The following is a 17444-nucleotide window of genomic DNA, read 5'->3' on the forward strand; positions in this document are numbered from 1 at the left end:
CTGTGTGGGCTAAAACACACATAAAGCCTCGTTCTCCTTTGCAATAATTCACTACGTTTACAATCAGGAAGGCTAACTCATTAAAATATGCAAAATTAAGATCAATGTGTATGATGGCTTTAGAATGTGTCAGAGGAGCTGACAAGTTTTTCTTTTTGTTCACGGTAGAGGGGGGACCTAGACCATCATAGTTTGAAGCTTGAAATTAAAATTAATAAAGCTCAAAAAATGTATCCTGTTGTTTAGATAGTTACATTGTGTAAGAGAGGAATTGTGATGAATATTCTAATATATTGTTAGGATCCCTGTCTGCTCCTAGTGTGTGCTCCTCTGTTTTCCCCCTGTTTGTTTTGTTATTGTGGGCCATGTGCTTATGTTTTGTTTTTTGTGTCAGCCTACAGTTTACACCCCCGTGTTCCGCCCACTTCACCCCTCTGTCCTCAGGCTCAGCTGTGGCTCATTCCAGTGATCGCCGCTGGCTGACTTAAATACCTCGGCGTTTCACCGGCGCGTCGTCAGTCCGTCCGGTTACCAGTCTGGTCACGTAAGTCTGAACACAGATTCAGTGAAGATCGTTATCTGTTTGTTTTCTGTTCCTTCAGTATTTGAGTGCGGTCGAGTTTCCCTCCCGACTCTGGAGGCTACCTGTCCCGGCCTCGGTTGAGCTTCCCTCCCGACTCCGGTGGAGAAAGAGGAGTGACTTTAATTTGCTGGACAGTTCGTCTTTGTTTTTTGTTTGTTCATTCTTTGACTCCTCCTGCACAGTTAAATAAAGTCTTGGCTGGAGTAAACCTGCTGTGTGTGCGTGCGTTTGGGTCCACTAACTACACTACCCCATAACATATATATATATATACAATCTGTAAGAAAAGTGGAAATTGTCGAAATAAAGACAGTTTATTTGTTTACATTTTTTTTTATTTGTTTAAAAGCTGAAAAGTAGCTTTTGTTACAGCCTGGCTCAAAAGCAGCAGACCAGACGAGTTAAAGGAAAACATGAGAACATTTATGGATCATTAGGAAACATTAAATGCATCTCATAAGAAAAAATATATGAACAAGCTGAAAAGTTCAAACATTTCATTTAAGTTTTGAATTACACTTTCAAATCTTGAATTATCAGGCATTTACTTTATTGCAAAATCTGAATATATATATATATATATTTCTAATTTTCTCAATTAATGCCATGTTTTCTATCACGAAATATCAATATAAAGATAAGATAAACCATGATAAAGGATCTATATATTAAACAATGGATGATTGAAACATGCCTTACAGTCAGAGCTGCTCATTCAGCAGATATACTGAAAAACTTCTCACCACATGCTCTTCTGTCCTTCCACCTGGACACAGCACACACATGCGGCTTGAGAAAGAGGTCTCTATACGGCTCTTTGTAGCATTTACATGTAGGCTACTGTATGAGCGGTTTTAACCAAGAAGGTCTTCTTGGTTAAATGTCACATGTGAGAAGCAGTTCACTGGGACTGTGAGACTGTTCCTGGGGAGTGTAACAGTATTCTAATATTCATAACGCATTACTGTCTTTCCACCTTGAAGAGTTACAAGGCTAGTTGACTTTTCTTTGAAATGTTGATTTTTCTTCTGTCCCTAGAGCAGATGTGGTGAAGATGTAGAAAAGCGCTACAAACTCTGAACTTGACACGGCCGTCTCACATATATAAGGCTTTTTATTAATGCAACGCCCTGTGCAGAAATTAAACCTTCTCGTCTCCTTCGATTATTCGAATGAGCTGACACTCGCTGATCGCTTCGAATAATACCAGTCCCCGTCTGTCGCTGTCTGCTCGGCTGAACTGTGGTGACGTTTTTATGAACGTTTTCTGTTTTCTTGTCTCTTGAAAAAGAGATCTTGATCTCAGTAAGACTACTTGATTAAATAAAGGAGGGCTGAAAACACACACACACACACACACACACACACACACACACACACACACACACACACACACACACACACACACACACAGAGAGAAGGCAGACGATTAGCATTGACGTGCTGTGGCTGCAGAGGGGAGCTCTTGGCGGTGCTGACACAGCCACCACTGTCCCATCATCGATGGGCCTGAGCAGGAGAAGAGAGGGTAAGAGAGAGAGAGAGAGACGGGGGCGGTGTCGGCCTGCTCACTGCTTCACATCCCTGGGTGCGTTCGATTCCTCGCTAATAAGACTAAAAGAAACCTGCCGTGCTTTATTTATCTATACAAATTCCTTCCTTGCTTGGGCCACCCTTGCTTCCTTTCTTCCTTTTTTAATCAGCTTCCCATCTTCCCTGTTTCATTGGTTCCCATTCAAAGCTTTTCTCATGTTTGACCACTTCTTTAGCCAGTTTTCAACCAGGAACACTGACTATCTTCATGCTTACTCTTTCAGTTATAAACCAAGCAGACTTTGCCTTGAACTCTGTGAACCAGTCACTCCCAGTCTTCGCAGTTGATCCTTCCTAACGATCAATGAGAACAACTGCTTTATGGCTATGTTGGATTTGTAAATTATTTTTTGCATTAAGTCTGATATTTGCACGATTATCCAAAAACAGATTCTCATTTGAGTTTCCAGAAATGTTATATAAACTTTAATATATATTGTTATTACAATATAATATAATTGATATGGATACATATCAATAATATCACCCACACACATATTTGATTTAACAAGCAGTGACATACAAAGTGAAATACTGTAGCTTCTGCACAGCTACTGCAACACCAGTCTGTTGCATCCAGGAATCATTATTATATACTATTACTACTAATAATAATAGTAATGATTATTGTAATAATCATTACAATAATGATAATGGTGCATTTTACCTCACCACCAGAGATCCCAGCTCTATGGCCCTGTACCTGCTCACATCATATAATCAAATCACAAGTCCTTCCTGCTCTGGTATTTAGGCCTGGTTATAGACTGATTACTAAAAAGCAAGGGGGGAACCAGAGTTCTACCTTTAATACCTAATAAACCACGATGAAAAGAACTAGGACGATCTATGTTTATATATACACAGGTACAGCATGTGCTGTGAAATATTAATGCTGTGAAATATTTAGTACAGGCCTCCTATCGGCATATGCTAATAAACAGACGAAACGCCATGTCTGTACCAGCCCGTTCAGAGTGCTCACTGAATTAAAAATGTATATTTTTCGTAGGCCTCACATATATAATCACATATTTCATGAGTACAAGCCCCTGGGGACGAGGATGGCTGGTTGTTGGAGCCAAAGCACAAGACAAGGTAAGGGTGAGGATTGCTGTCATTTGTAAATTAGTGGGAAAAGAGGTGACCCTGCTGTGAACGCTGACGGGCTGATAGCCCTAACCATGTTCAGAAGCTGAAATCAGACTGTCCTGGTGGTGTTTAGAAAACTGATAGAGGGACAGAAGACACACGTGGTGCACTGGAGAAGAGTTGTGCAGCAATTCTCACTGTGAAGGGGAAAAAGAAAGAGACGTTTTTGTTTTCTGTAAATCAGCCGGGTTTAAAAAATCACACATGAAAAGAGGCGTCTTGCTGACTGCCATTCAATCAACCATGTGATTGTTAGTTACCTACTAAGTCCTTTTCTACACGTTGTTTTAATTATTTTGCCGATCCCGTTGAGTGATGTTAACAACGCTGCAAATTCTTGTATTTTTTTCAGTCCTGGGAATAACATATTTCTATTGAAATGATGTATTGATATTGTGAGCAGGGCTTTGGGAAAAAGTTAGACCGTAACATCAATCTTGGACTGTCTCTTACAACAAATGAGGTGTTGGATGAGAGGCTGTGTTCATGTTTTGTGTTCAGTGAGATGAAAAGCAAAGTGGTTATTTGTCTCACACAGAGAGTAGATTAGAGCCAACTTCCACATTGCAACACATTAGGTGTAATCTAGCTAATGGTCATTGTTAAAAAAATAATGTAAAAAGCCGTTTAGTTTCCTGCATGTTCAGCTGACAGCCTTGTTTCTGACGGACTATGTAACAGTACTGAGGCACCGGTGTCCATGTAATGTTACAGATAACGTCCTTGCATCAAGGCAAATCACAGTCAAGTCTGCCATCGTGTGGTGATTGGGTGACATCAACCCTGGCCAGTTTGCACAGTCCATAATGCTAAAAAGGAAAGACTCCTTTCATTTGTCTGCATACTTCATGTCACAAAATATTTTTTTAAATTACCAACTGAGGAACAAAGCAAGGAACGCAAGAGAATAACTTTACACATCTTTATATATATAATTTGAATGTACGGTACTTAACATGGTGACATCATATTCATCATGTGAGTCGTCAAAGACATCGTGATGAAAGCAAAAAAAAAAAGACACCTCGCTGATTGGAATAGGAGACTTTAAAATATTATCTTCAATGTTTAAAATTTTTAAAGTGAAATGATAAATAATTGAAATGGTCCTGCATTTTATAGCTTAAAAAAGACTGACATTCATACAGATACACTGTATACACTGCATGATGTGCTACAAGTTCATATCAAATGGTTCACTTCATGCACCCTTATACCCTTGTTGGTGGCTGTCATGCATTCATTTGCCAGACATTTAAAACAAATGAAGAAATGCTGAGGAGGAGCGCAGAGCAGAAGTAGTGCGGTCCTCTCTGTAACAGGAAGCAGGGATCCTACTTGTCACCAACTGCTCTGAAAAAGAACATTTCCTCTTAAAAGCCACTTACGCAGTTTTCACAAAGATTCTGACATTCACCGATGTTTTCTTTGTCGGGAGTTGTTCTTTGGTGAGAACAGAGTCAAACACTAACTCAAGAGCACACTGAGACACATTTGAGTTCTGCTGACATGTTTCTGCAGTTGTTCAAAATACATAATGTTGATAATTTTCATTTTTTCTAAAAAACTATTCTCATTATTTTACGAAGCATTATGTTCTTTTAAAATGTATAAATACACTAACTTGAACACTGAACAAGTAGCAGCATCCCATGCATCTTTGATTGGTGTGATTTATATCCTCTACTGACGTTGCTAAATATGACGTAACTCCACTTCAGAACTAGTGATGGTTTTACAAAATAATAATCATACTTCAGTTTTACGTATATGTGTTGACTACCTCATTAAAAAAAATGTATTTGCTCTCCCTGATGTTCCTAAATAAATAAGGAAAAAAAAAGGGAGGAAAACATAAACTGTGCTATAAATAATGTAATAATGTAATGACCAAAATAAACATTTTGCTTACCCTCAGTGAGAAACTATAGGGCTTGCTAATTTCCACAACCCACACTTTAGAGCTTTTACTAGTGCAGGGTGTCACTGCATCTGAGGGAACGTCAGCTAGCTAACAGTTTTAAAACATTGGCATTGTGGTATTCAAATGAAACTTTGTAAATTACCAAAAGATTGACATTTTTATCTGATCGAACCATGTGGCAGTACATCTGTGGTCCACTAGATGGCGCTCTGAGGTCACAGCCCACTGGTTCAGAATAGCTGACCAGTGTTTCCCAAAACACTATTTCAAAATGACAAACCATCAGGACCCATTTCACAACGGGCCGCATCTATAAATCGGGAGGAGAGCAAATCTGTACGTAAATAAACGTTCCAGACTATTTTTACCGCTTATCATCTATAATAGGTAAACCAGCCATTTTGAGGAGATTACAACTTTGCTTATGCTTTTATGTTTGAAAACATACAGTACATGTAATATACTAATATAAATAAGACCCAATAAATACATTTAGGTGGAGTTAACAGGCTCTAGTTTTTCCCTCTCATCAGTAAAACAAACAGAATGTATTCTAGCCTTTCATATTAGATTCAATGATATTAGTAGGTATACTAGAACAATAACATTCAGACTACCTCATTCGGATGCAGATATAAATGCAGATATAAATGTTAAACAAAAGACTTTGGAAGGAATTCTGGAAATTTATTTGGAGACCCCAATAAAATCTCCTGCGACCCACCTGTGGGTCCCGACCCAGTGTTTGGGAAGGACTGCTCTAGAACATTATTTGTCCATACATACAACCTTTTAAGGTTCCAACTCACACTTGTCAGTCTTTTACCTAAAGCTCATGTTTGGGCTTAATCAGGTGTCCGTTAAAGGTGATGTAAGTGTCAAATTCGTCACTGAAGATGGCGTTCTCCCTCTCGCCTTTAAAGAGCCTCACCCAGACCTGGTCATCCCTCTCAAGTTGCAGCATCAGGCTTTGGCTCTGCATGACGGAGCGGTCACTGGGCTGGGCATAGAGGATCACCGCCTCCTGCTCATTGTGCATCACGTGTAGGTACGTCTCCCTCTGGTTCCACGTGTGCACGTTCAGGCTGAAGTAGTAGATGCCCGGCACGTAGCAATAGAACTTACCAGTAAACATGTTGAAGTGGCCGTAGAGGTTGACCAGCTCTTTGTCGAATACCAGTGTCTGGTAGTAGTCATTGGAGTGTAGACCCTTCTTGCGGGCAACAGAAAAGGCTGCAAAGTAGGACTTGCAGGACTCACCAGGGAGGCCCAGGCTGCCTTTGCTGCCCTTTAGGCCACTGGGACCTGGAGGACCACTCTGACCAGCTCTGCCTGATTTACTAAGAGGTCCTCGTTCACCGATATCACCCTTCTCACCTAGGAGCAGCAGAAAGCAATGCTTTTAGTTTTCTTTTTAGGATAGTCTCATCTGTGCTGAATGGCCATTTCAACTGTAATGAATTGCTGCAAATTTCCAGTGGATTTACAATGGTATCTTACAGTATTTTAGAACAACTATAACATAGTTATATTTCATCCTTTGCATGTAAATTAACAGTTAACAGCCGTCGGTTAACCGTTAAGTTATTTTACGATCAAATTGTTTAGAATTGCCTTCATCTCTGTTGGATCTTTTTTGAGTTCAATAATGAGCATCAATAGTTTAGATTGTCCAAGATCGCAACATTGGTAAGCAAATTCTGTATTCTTTCAATTTGTTTACTTATAGTGAAAGATGAAGATTCCACCTTTGATTGGTTGCTAAAGAATATTGTGAAAAGATGATTGTAATGTTATAATCTACAGGTGCATCTCAATGAATTAGAATATCATCGAAAAGTTAATTTATTTCAGTAATTCAATTCAAAAAGTGAAACTCATATATTATATAGATTCATTACACACAAGGTGATATATTTCAAGCGTTTATTTCTTTTAATTTTGATGATTAGGCTATGGCATACAGCTAATAAAAAACCCCAAATTCAATATCTCAGAAAATTTGAATTAAAGGATTTTTAATACAGAAATGTTGGCCTACTGAAAAGTATGTCCATGTACAGTATAAAGTATGCACTCAATACTTGGTCGGGGCTCCTTTTGCATGAATTACTGCATCAATGCGGCGTGGCACGGAGTCGATGAGACTGTGGCACTGTTGAGGTGTTATGGAAGCCCAGGTTGCTTTGATAGCGGCCTTCAGCTCATGTGCATTGTTGGGTCTGATGTCGCTCATCTTCCTCTTGACCCCATAGATTGACCCCATAGATTCTCTCTATGGGGTTTAGGTCATTCAAGAATTTGGGGGAGATTCACAAGGAGTGGACTGCGGCTGGAGTCAGTAGTTGATGACACTTCCAGCAATCACATCACCCAGCCTCAGCAGGGGAACCAGGGTCCAGGATGCCAGCGCCCCTTGCTACCTACTTTCTCAAACAGCAGCAGTTGGCTCTAGCGAGAGCACCTGGCACTAAGGTGCCAGTGTCGCCCACCGAATACTTCCAGCAACCTCAGCAAGCTGCCCTAGCCGGGGCACCTGGCAGTGGACGCCAGTGCCCCCCGGCCACCAACTTCCAGCAGCCACTGAAAGTTACCCGAGCCTGGGCACCTGTCACCGGGATGCCACTGCCCTCCACCACCTACTTCCAGCAACATTACATTACAATACATTACAGTTATTTAGCAGACGCTTTTATCCAAAGCAACTTACAACAAGTGTATTCAACATAGGTATTCAAGAGAACTACTAGTCAACAGAAGTCATAAGTGCATCTCCTTTTTTAAACAAGCATCTAAGAGCATAAACCAGAGCATAAGTACAGTGCAGAAACAAACTAATACAAACAATAAGTGCAACAAACTAATACGAATACAATAAGTGCAACAAACTAATATGAATACAATAAGTGCAACAAACTAATATTAATATAATGAGTGCTAGGTGGAAGACTCAGGGTAGTACTTCTTGAAGAGGTGAGTTTTCAGCCTGCACCGAAAGATGGGCAGTGACTCTGCTGTCCTGACGTCAGTGGGGAGTTCATTGCACCACTGTGGGGCCAGGACAGAAAAAAGCCGTGACCGGCCGCAGGGACTTCTGAGCGACGGCGCAACCAATCGCCCCGAGGCAGCAGAGCGAAGTGGTCGGGTGGAGGGCTTGACCATGGCCTGGAGATAGGAAGGAGCTGTTCCTTCCACTGCCCTGTAGGCTAGCACCAGAGTCTGGAGACTGGATGCGAGCTCTTACAGGGAGCCAATGTAAAGAATGGAGAAGGGAAGTTGTGTGGGAGAACTTGGGGCGATTGAACACCAGACGAGCTACAGATTTCTGGAGAAGCTCCAGAGGTATGATGGCCGACACTGGGGCTCCGGCAAGTGGTGAGTTGCAGTAGTCCAGGTGGGAGATGACAAGAGCCTGGATAAGCACCTGCGCCGTCTCGTCAGTGAGGAAGGGGCAAATCCTCCTGATGTTGTAGAGCAGGAATATGCAGGAGCGTAAAACCGATGCAATGTTTGCTGAGAACGAAAGTTGGTCGTCCAGGGTCACACCCAGATTCCTCGCAGTCCGAGTTGGCGTCACCACTGTATCATCAATGGTGATAGACAGATCTCGGTGCGGGCAACCCTTCCCCGGGAGGAACAGTAGCTCGGTTTTGTCCAGGTTGAGCTTTAGGTGGTGTGTCGCCATCCACTTCGAGATGTCAGCCAAGCACGCAGCTATGCGTGCCTCCACTTGAGTGTCACCGGGGGGAAATGATAAGACCAGCTGGGTATCATTGGCATAACAATGGTAAGAGAAGCCATGCGAGCAAATAACAGAACCCAGAGATGTTGTGTAGAGCGAGAAGAGAAGGGAGCCCAGAACTGAACCTTGTGGAACCACTTTAGTCAGCTTGCGTGGTTCCAACACGGCCCCCCTCCATGTCACCTGGTAGGATCAACCTGTCAGGTAGGATACAAACAGGGAGAGTGCAGAGCCTGAGACGCCCATCCCCTCGAGGTTGGAGAGGAGGATCTGGTGGTTCACCGTGTCAAACGCCGCAGACAGGTCCAGGAGAATCAGGACAGAGGAGAGAGAGTTCGCTCTCGTGGCGTGAAGCGACTCTGTCACCGCAAGGAGGGCTGTCTCTGTCGAGTGACCCATCTTGAACCCGGACTGGTGGGGGTCCAAGAGGCTGTTCTAGTGGAGATAGGAAGACAGTTGGTTAAAGACAGCACGTTCAAGTGTTTTGGATAGAAAGGGTAGAAGAGAAACCAGTCAGAAGGGTCAAGTGATGGTTTCTTCAGAAGGGGGTGACTCTGGCAGTCTTGAAAGCCGTGGGAAAGCATCCTGAAACAAGAGATGTGTTGATGAGGTGGGTGAAGAAAGGAAGGAGTTCAGTCGCAATACACTGAAGAAGAGGGAAGGGGATCGGGTCAAGGGAGGACGTGGTGGGGCAGTTAGATGTAACAAGGTTGAGGACCTCATTAGGGGAGAGGGGAGCAAGATAGGGTAAGATAGGGCATGGAGAGGGGAGGGAAAGCTGAAGGGGAAGAGCTGGAGAGGGTAGATAGGGAGGACAGGGAGAGGGGGGCTGAGAGAAGGAGGATCTGTATCATTTACCTTCTTGTCAAAGAAGTTGGCGAAATCATCAGGGAGAAGGGAGGAAGTAGGAGGAGGGGGTGGGGGTTGGAGGAGTGAAGAGAAAGTTTCGAAGAGTTTTTTAGGATTGGAAGCAGAGGTTAGGATTTTAGAGCGGAAGAAAGCAGCCGATATATTAGCAGTAGATAGAGAGGAGGGAAAAGTGGAAAGAAGAGATTGGAAGTTAAGAAGATCGTCCGGGAGTTTGCCTTTTCTCCATTTACGCTCAGCCTCTCTTAGGCTCCGTCTATCAGTGAGCACTGAGTCCAACAGCCATGGGGCAGGTGGAGTTGGCCGTGCAGGCCTGGAGGTGAAGGGACAGAGGTTGTCCAAAGAAGAGGAAAGGGTGGAGAGGGCAGAGGTAACAGAAGAGGAAAAATCAGCGGGGGAGAAGGAGCGGAGATGACTGTGGGTAGAAACCATGTGGGTAGGTGGAGGAAGTAAGGGGGGAGAGGGAGTATGACATGAAATAGTGGTCAGAAAGCTGGAGGGGAGTGACAGAGAGGTTAGCAGTAGAACAGTGTCTAGTAATGATAAGATCCAGCTGGTTGCTGGCCTTGTGGGTAGGAGGAGAAGAAGAGTGGTAAAGGTCAAAGGAGGAGAGGAAGGAAAGGAGAGGTTCTAACTTATCAGTCTGGATGTTGAAGTTGCCGAGCAGGATGAGTGCGGAGCCATCGTCATGGAAGTGCGAGACTAATGTGTCAAGCTCCTCCAATAACTCACCAAGGGGGCCTGGTGGGCGATACACAACAGCAATGGTGAGCTTGACTGGATAAGTGACAGTAACAGCATGAAATTCGAAAGAGGACGGGGAGAACTGTGGAACAGAGACAAGAGAGTATTTCCATTTTGGGGAAATTAGCAGGCCAGTACCACCACCTCGCCTCGCAGCTCTGGGAGTGTGAGAGAAAGAGTACACATCTGACAGAGCTGTGGGTGTGGTAGTGTTTTCTGGTGTGATCCAGGTCTTAAAGCAAAAAAGTTGAGGGAGAGCAAGGATGCATACATAGCCTGAGATGAAGACAACTTTCGGCACTGCCGACTGGCAATTCCAAAGCCCCCCCTGCCACCACTTGCTCGCCATGAGCTGAGAGAGTAGGATAGATGAGGTTAGTAGGGTTACGGCACCTGGGAGTGACCCAATGTCTACGGAGTGACCCAATGTCTACGACGTGGTAGTCGATATAAACAGATTACTGACCCGCAAGTACACGCTTGAGAAGTCTTTGCTTGACGAACTCTGGCTTGAAAAAGTCGCCCTGTTGCCTTCGTTCGCCCTAGCTTTTGTTTGCCCGGCGCTTGGAAGCTGACGCTTCTAACCACCATTGTCTGCCAGGAGTGCAAGCCACTCCCCTGGCACTTAACAGGGCAATTGACCAAGTGAAACTAGATCACACCTACCTTACACAAACATAGACTGCAAAAGCATTAACACTGAAGCAGCCCAGGTACAGCTAATAGCAACTTGTAAAAGCAAGAACAATATACTTAGTCTATTCTAGCTGAGTCAAGTAGTTCAGTATCCCTCCAGAAGCCAAATACACTCTGCAACCACAGCAAGTTGCCGTAGCCAGGACACCTGGCAGCGACGCCAGTGCCCCCCCGCCGTTTACTTCCAGCGACGGACCCACAAAATTGGTCCATACAACAATGCCGCTCCCTCTGCCGGTTTTTGGGGGTTTCCATGACAGAAGATGTTTTGCTGTAGATCAGCCCTTGGACCTCGCAGGCAAATGCCAAGTCGTTTTCCCTTCACTCTAGCCGCAGCCATTCCGTGGGGCCACAAATGGCCCAGCAAGTCCATCTCTTAACTCCTGACAACCTAGCAATAATTTACCTAATCATTAAAGGGCGGCGCGACACCCTCCTACTTACCAGTGCGTTCTCGATGCAACTCATGTCTGGGCCACTGCAACGCCATTGCTTTCTCGTTTCTCATTCCAGAAGTTCACAAGATCCGCCCTCTTGCAGACACCTGTCCAACATCTGTTTCGCCATATTCAACGCTGTCGTTAAACTCATAAAGCCTACCTCGATTGTGCCGATCATCGATCAGCATAACTCCATCATCGATAACCTATCTCCTTTAACCTTTTTGTTCACAGGGTCAGCTTCGGAAAAGAGTTTCCACTACTTCCTCGACGCAACCAGTACATCATAACAGTCCTGTCGTTCAATCTTGTTCAATGACCCGTTTTCGTTACCTCGGCCCATTCCTTGATAGCCATAGACACTCAAACATACCTAGTGGAATAGACTTCTCTAAACTCTTGTGCAGTAACCCGAGCCCGGCCTCCAGCACACCCTACTATCTAACCTATTCCATAACATCACTGTCACAGGTCTTCTGCGCAAAGAGCCTGTTCAAAAAATCCTCGCCGCTATTTGATGCAATAATCCTCACATTGCTCGAACCTTAGAAGTTACATTTTTGCCCGTTTTTTTTGCCTGCCTCATGTTCAGAGTTCCCCGCCTTATACCATCACTTCGATTAAAGATGTCCCCTTCTTTCATAGAGCTTGGACAAATAGCTACCTTCACTACATTCACCCACATCGTAATGACCTGTACTTGGGTCAATCTAGTCTCAAGTAACATGGGGTTTTGGGGGTTCGCCATGCCCGGGTGCTACGGCGGATTCCCTATCGAAGCTTCCCCACAACTCATTCGACTAACCGGACGAGCTACACGAAGCTAAAGCCTCGCGTCTCAATCACGTTTACCTTCAATAAATCTGTTAAACGCTTCTATTTGATGGTGTGGTCCTTGCTAGTGAAACCTCTCCTACCTACCACTTGTCAGTTTTGTCTTTAATCGGTAGTGGAATGGTTGTGATGAGAAGTCCCAAAGTGAAAATTTAAATAAGCAACAAAAACCTTTATTTCTGTCTGAACTTGTAATTTAGGCCCTGTTGACAGGCACACATTTAAAAAAAAAAAGGATATTTTCCTCTACATTTTGGCCTCTCTTCCATTTGCAAACGGAGTTTTAGGTCACTAAAACAGATATTTTTGAAAATGCCTTTTAAGGTGTAGAGTTATTACCATGTATCTGTGAGGACGGGTAAAACGGAGTGTTTGGGAAACGATGACGTCTTAACATAACAGATGGCTTACTTCAACAACAACTATCGCCTTGGCACCAAATATCAAGTATGTATAAATGAAGAAATATTTAGCTATTGCTTTACTGTTGTTTTTTTGTTAACAACCCAAAGGAAAATAAGCTCACTGAGCATGCTCGGAATTTTCTTCTCTGGTATTTGATGTATTGTTGACGTAGCCTTTATCACCACCTACAGGGCTGGCAAGTTGTTTTTGCGTTCTAGTGGTTTGGACAGAAATTCATATCCATTTAAAAGAAAAAAATCTGTAAATGTGGCTTTTTCTCCATTTTACATTGTCCTATTTCCATTTATTTATTAGAGTTTATTGAGACACTACTGACGTAAACACACAGATATTTTGTCTCTTTTACTTCCTTTGAAAGATGAGGAAAGATGTAGGCTATGGCAAGTTATTTACCACACAAATAGCACAAAGTTATTATTATTCAGCTATTTTGCTGAATCATATGGTTTCCTTGTGTCCCTGTAAAAAAATATTTCAGTACCAGTCTGCAGCACAGGGGTGGTCAAGCACTGCCTTAAAATGATGATAAAGTCGAAGATATTTATATTTTTATTGGTTTGAGTTGAGAGCAGCTTTATTTGTGTCTTGTTATAGTCTAAATACTGTATCTATAAATATGGTGCGGCAATATGAAGTTATTGAGCACTGACAGAAATAAGATTTGAAGGCTTTATTGTTCCGACAGGCCTTTGAAATATAGCCAGGACTTTACTAATTAGAATTAATCAAATTAAAAAATACTGTCTGTTACCATCAGCAGCTTCAATTCAAAATGCTGTAAATATCAGTATGAGCTTTCAGAAACCAACACAAGTCCAATACTGTATTAAATATGGCTTACCTTTGAGCAGAGTAATGTTGATCTGTGGTACTATCTGGTACTGTGGGTAGTGCTGGTACTGATGGGGACTCTCCTCTCCTGGGTCGCAGCATCGTTGACACTCCCTCACTTCCCTACTCCTTTACATACAGTACAACCAAACCAAGGCATGCAAGTCATACGGAAGCTTTTGTCTTTCTGATTTAAGTTCAAACTTGTATAACTCTTTTTAGTCTAATATTCTTCAAATCTTCTTCAGACCGCAGCACCTCCTGTTGATTTTAGAAAAAAGGAGGCAAAGACGCCCACCTCTGTCTTCATTAATGGAGCTGAGGTGGAGCAAGTAAACAGCTTTAAGTTCCTGGGAATCAGCATCACAAACAACCTGACATGCTTATCACACATCTCAATCCTGGTGAAGAAAGCTCATTAACTGCTGCATTTCTAAAGGAAACTTAAGAAGGAAAAATGTCCTTGTGACAAGTTTTTGTTAACTTTCATAGAGGACCAATAGAAAGCATCCTGACTGCAAACATTACAAACTAGGATGGGATGTGTATGGCACAGGACAGGAGGGCTCAACAGCAGGTGATTAAAACCACCCAGAACATCATTGGTACCATCTACTGAGCATCAGTGATATTGGTGAGAAGAAGAGCCTAAGAAGAGCTAAAAGAATATTAAAAGACAAAACCCACCCAGACCCAACCTGTTCACTGTGCTGCTGCCTGGCAAGCTATGCAGAATTATTTGGGCACTGTTGTACAACCAGACTACAGGATTACGGCTAGAAAGGATCTGTCTTGTGTAAAACTCTTGCAAGAGTTTGTACAGTATGTATTCACGAAAGTTTATTTCATGTGTTTACGTTCGGCAAGCAGCCCTGCAGTCATTGAGTTATCCTGTATCCAAACCCTCTACACTACGCAGTTCAACCTTATGTTTACTTATCCGAGTTAGCTGTACAGTATCCGCCTGCAGTTGTTACTGATGTTCTTTGTGTCTCTGGGGCACAGCTGTAAAATATGTAATCCTTCCTCATCCCAGTGACGTACTTGGGGTGAGGAAGTATTACAGAGTGCTACTCCCAGTTTTGGTAGCTGTGGAGCGCAATGCCACTCAAAAAAATAACTCGCTTGTGAAAATGGCATCCCAAAATATGAGTGAGGATGTTATGATCGAGGATTTGTTTCTCTGTAATCATTACACAGTGTAAATTTTACACGACTTGGGTGGTTTTAATCACCGACTTGAATATTCAGCCATATTCAGTCGGAGAGAGGCCACTCAAGGCTGCAGCTGCAGCGGGGGGGACATGGCTGACGGGGACCCTCCAGAACCTGAGTTGCAGCGAGAAAACACAGACTGGTGAAGCCTTTGCTCAAGTTGGCCAAACGGAATCATTCTGAGGTAACGAATGTCATTGTTTATTATTTTATTGCTGTCGCCAACGACAAAAAGTTTAATTTTGTTTCTGTCCAGGTTAAATTAAGTTTGTTTTATGGTGAGTTAACAAGGCAAGAAACCCTGTCTTAATTCGCTGTAAGAGAAAAACTTGAATTCAGAAAGTTCACGGTCGTATTTTTCTGTTTAGGTGTAATAATATAAGACGTATCATATCGCAGCTCGTGCCCAATGCATCCTGGTACATGTAGGCACAGCTGGCACGGCTCCGCAACAGAGATCAGCTATCTGCGCTCACAGGGGAATTTATTTCTTCAGTGGATTACATTTACCCTCAGCACTAATAGGACATCCACATCAAAGGTGGTTATTTTTCCTTTACGGTTTTACTAATGTAATGACGTAATGAATCAAGAATTCTTTTTTATTATCTTAAAGTTATAATGGAGGAACTTCACCTCTTATTTTATGGCAGCAGGGTCCAACAGGGTCCATCCTTTCCTCCAGCTGGCCCAGCAATACGGCCTGGGCCTCCAGCAGCTGGGTGACGGTGTTGGCTCCCAGCGGGCAAAGCTCTGCTCCTGGGCGGAGAAGGAGACACTGCTGCTGGGCACTGAGCTCCTCCCTCCAGAACTCCGAGTACAAAAATCAACTTACGAGATAAATACAACTGTCTCCTTGCTCACCTTGGAATGCCGATTCCTTCAGACTTTGTGTTTTTCACCGAGTCGCTCCGATTACAACGAGAATGTGACGTCATATTTACACAAGACGGATCCTCTCTAGCCATAAAGAATATAGAGTGCTACCTTTCCTCAGGCTGTAACACTCCTTAAACCCACCATTTGTGGGGTTTTCTTATGTAGCATCAAGTGACTACAACTGCACTTCATTATGCAACCCTGTGTTGTACATTTCAACTCAATTTCAAGTCAAATCCAGTTGACTACTCTCAGACTCTAGTTTCTGCATAAATATGTCAGTTTTCTGTCGATTGAAGTGCAAATGTATGCATCAGGCTCGATTGAAAGGTACCTGGCATCTTGATGGTGGTTCTTTGTGCCCATTTGGTCCCGACTGGGATCTGGATCTTTTCTCTCATCCGAGTGGGTCCGGTAGGGGTCCACTGGACAGGCCCAGAGGAGCAGCAGGGCCATCACACAGGTTGTGGTCATCTACAATACACAAGAACAGTGTTCCTTCATACACACACACACACACACACATATCATAGACAGATACCTAACACTGTTCCGTTTAATCAGACATGCGAGTAAAGTTTAGGTATTTTAGTTTCAACTTTTTTTTTTTTTTTTTTAATGCTGAAATGAATACAGAATACAGAATTCCCATTCATTTATGGTTTGTGGGAAAAAGCATTGCTCAATGTAAAGTGGTGGTTTAGATTATCTTTATGCAACAACAAGCTGAAATGAGCATTACCATTTAAAACTATTCTAAAAAGGCATATTTGAATTTTAACTCAAGAGACATATAACCGGAGCAATGCCATGAGACTGACTGCAGTAAACACACAGGACACAGCGTAAAAAGGACCATGCATCAGAGACACTGCACACACAAATGATCACAAGGGTTAAAGTGTGAGGACACACACCCAATCCCCGACTGCAATAACATGCCTGGTCAAAAGAAAGACAGATTTTACAAATACTTTGGGGGAGGGGGCGGGGGGGTATGCAAACAATTGGGGAGATATGTACTTTTGATACTTTAATACATTTTATTGCAAACGGTGCTGTACTTTTTGGTCTGTAACAAGGAGCGTGTAAAATATTATTTCATGGTGGTACCGATGCTTTTACAGAAGTTAGAGAATAGAGAAGCTTTACCACTTCTCTCTTTGTTCTTGTAAAAATGAAATGACTTGAAAGTTCAAAGAGTTTTTCGTCATGTGGTCCACCCACGCATGAATGTGGACAGTCAGTAGGTCTGTGTGTATAAAGCAGAGATTAGAAACCGAGGTCACTCGAGGGAAAACATGAGATTCATTGAGGATTAAAGTTTCCACCATGAAGCCACAAGTCTTTGAACTTTATCTCTTTGGACATTTTCGACACACACACACACCATCTGTAATGTGTGGGTAAGATAACAGAAGAATCCATGACAGGTCAAACATTGTGGACTTTTAAGACAGCATGCCTGCCCAATGTTCAACCAACCCTAACCCACAGCAGTCTACTTTTATTCCACTC

General features: G+C 42.9%; 1 protein-coding gene and 1 long non-coding RNA gene across 2 annotated transcripts; both read right to left on the reverse strand.

Annotated features, from left to right (window-relative positions):
• Nucleotides 1–6078: 6078 nt before the first annotated feature.
• On the reverse strand, nucleotides 6079–15985 carry c1qtnf1 (C1q and TNF related 1). Its single transcript, XM_076092744.1, has 3 exons — nucleotides 15912–15985; nucleotides 13843–13961; nucleotides 6079–6629 (listed from the first exon to the last, which is right to left on the reverse strand). Exons 1-3 carry the CDS (start codon nucleotides 15983–15985, stop codon nucleotides 6079–6081), a joined length of 744 nt encoding a protein of 247 aa, XP_075948859.1.
• Nucleotides 7169–11599, reverse strand: LOC142951391 (uncharacterized). Its single transcript, XR_012954568.1, has 2 exons — nucleotides 10497–11599; nucleotides 7169–9429 (listed from the first exon to the last, which is right to left on the reverse strand). It is a non-coding gene; the product is annotated as an uncharacterized LOC142951391 (long non-coding RNA).
• Nucleotides 15986–17444: the final 1459 nt, after the last annotated feature.

The sequence above is a fragment of the Anarhichas minor genome, unplaced genomic scaffold (genome assembly GCF_050575085.1).
Source record: "Anarhichas minor isolate MPS153535 unplaced genomic scaffold, ASM5057508v1 ptg000017l, whole genome shotgun sequence".
In the NCBI taxonomy this organism is placed as follows: Eukaryota; Metazoa; Chordata; class Actinopteri; order Perciformes; family Anarhichadidae; genus Anarhichas; species Anarhichas minor.

What these genes read in the sequence shown, in the direction of transcription:
- c1qtnf1 (XM_076092744.1), bottom strand. Translation starts at nt 15,985, where the DNA reads ATGACGTCACATTCTCGTTGTAATCGGAGCGACTCGGTGAAAAACACA. An exon ending in GAAGGAATCGGCATTCCAAG is followed by an intron (nt 13,962 to 15,911) that starts GTGAGCAAGGAG and finishes CTGTATGTAAAG; the next exon opens with GAGTAGGGAAGTGAGGGAGT. An exon ending in CAACATTACTCTGCTCAAAG is followed by an intron (nt 6,630 to 13,842) that starts GTAAGCCATATT and finishes TGCTGCTCCTAG; the next exon opens with GTGAGAAGGGTGATATCGGT.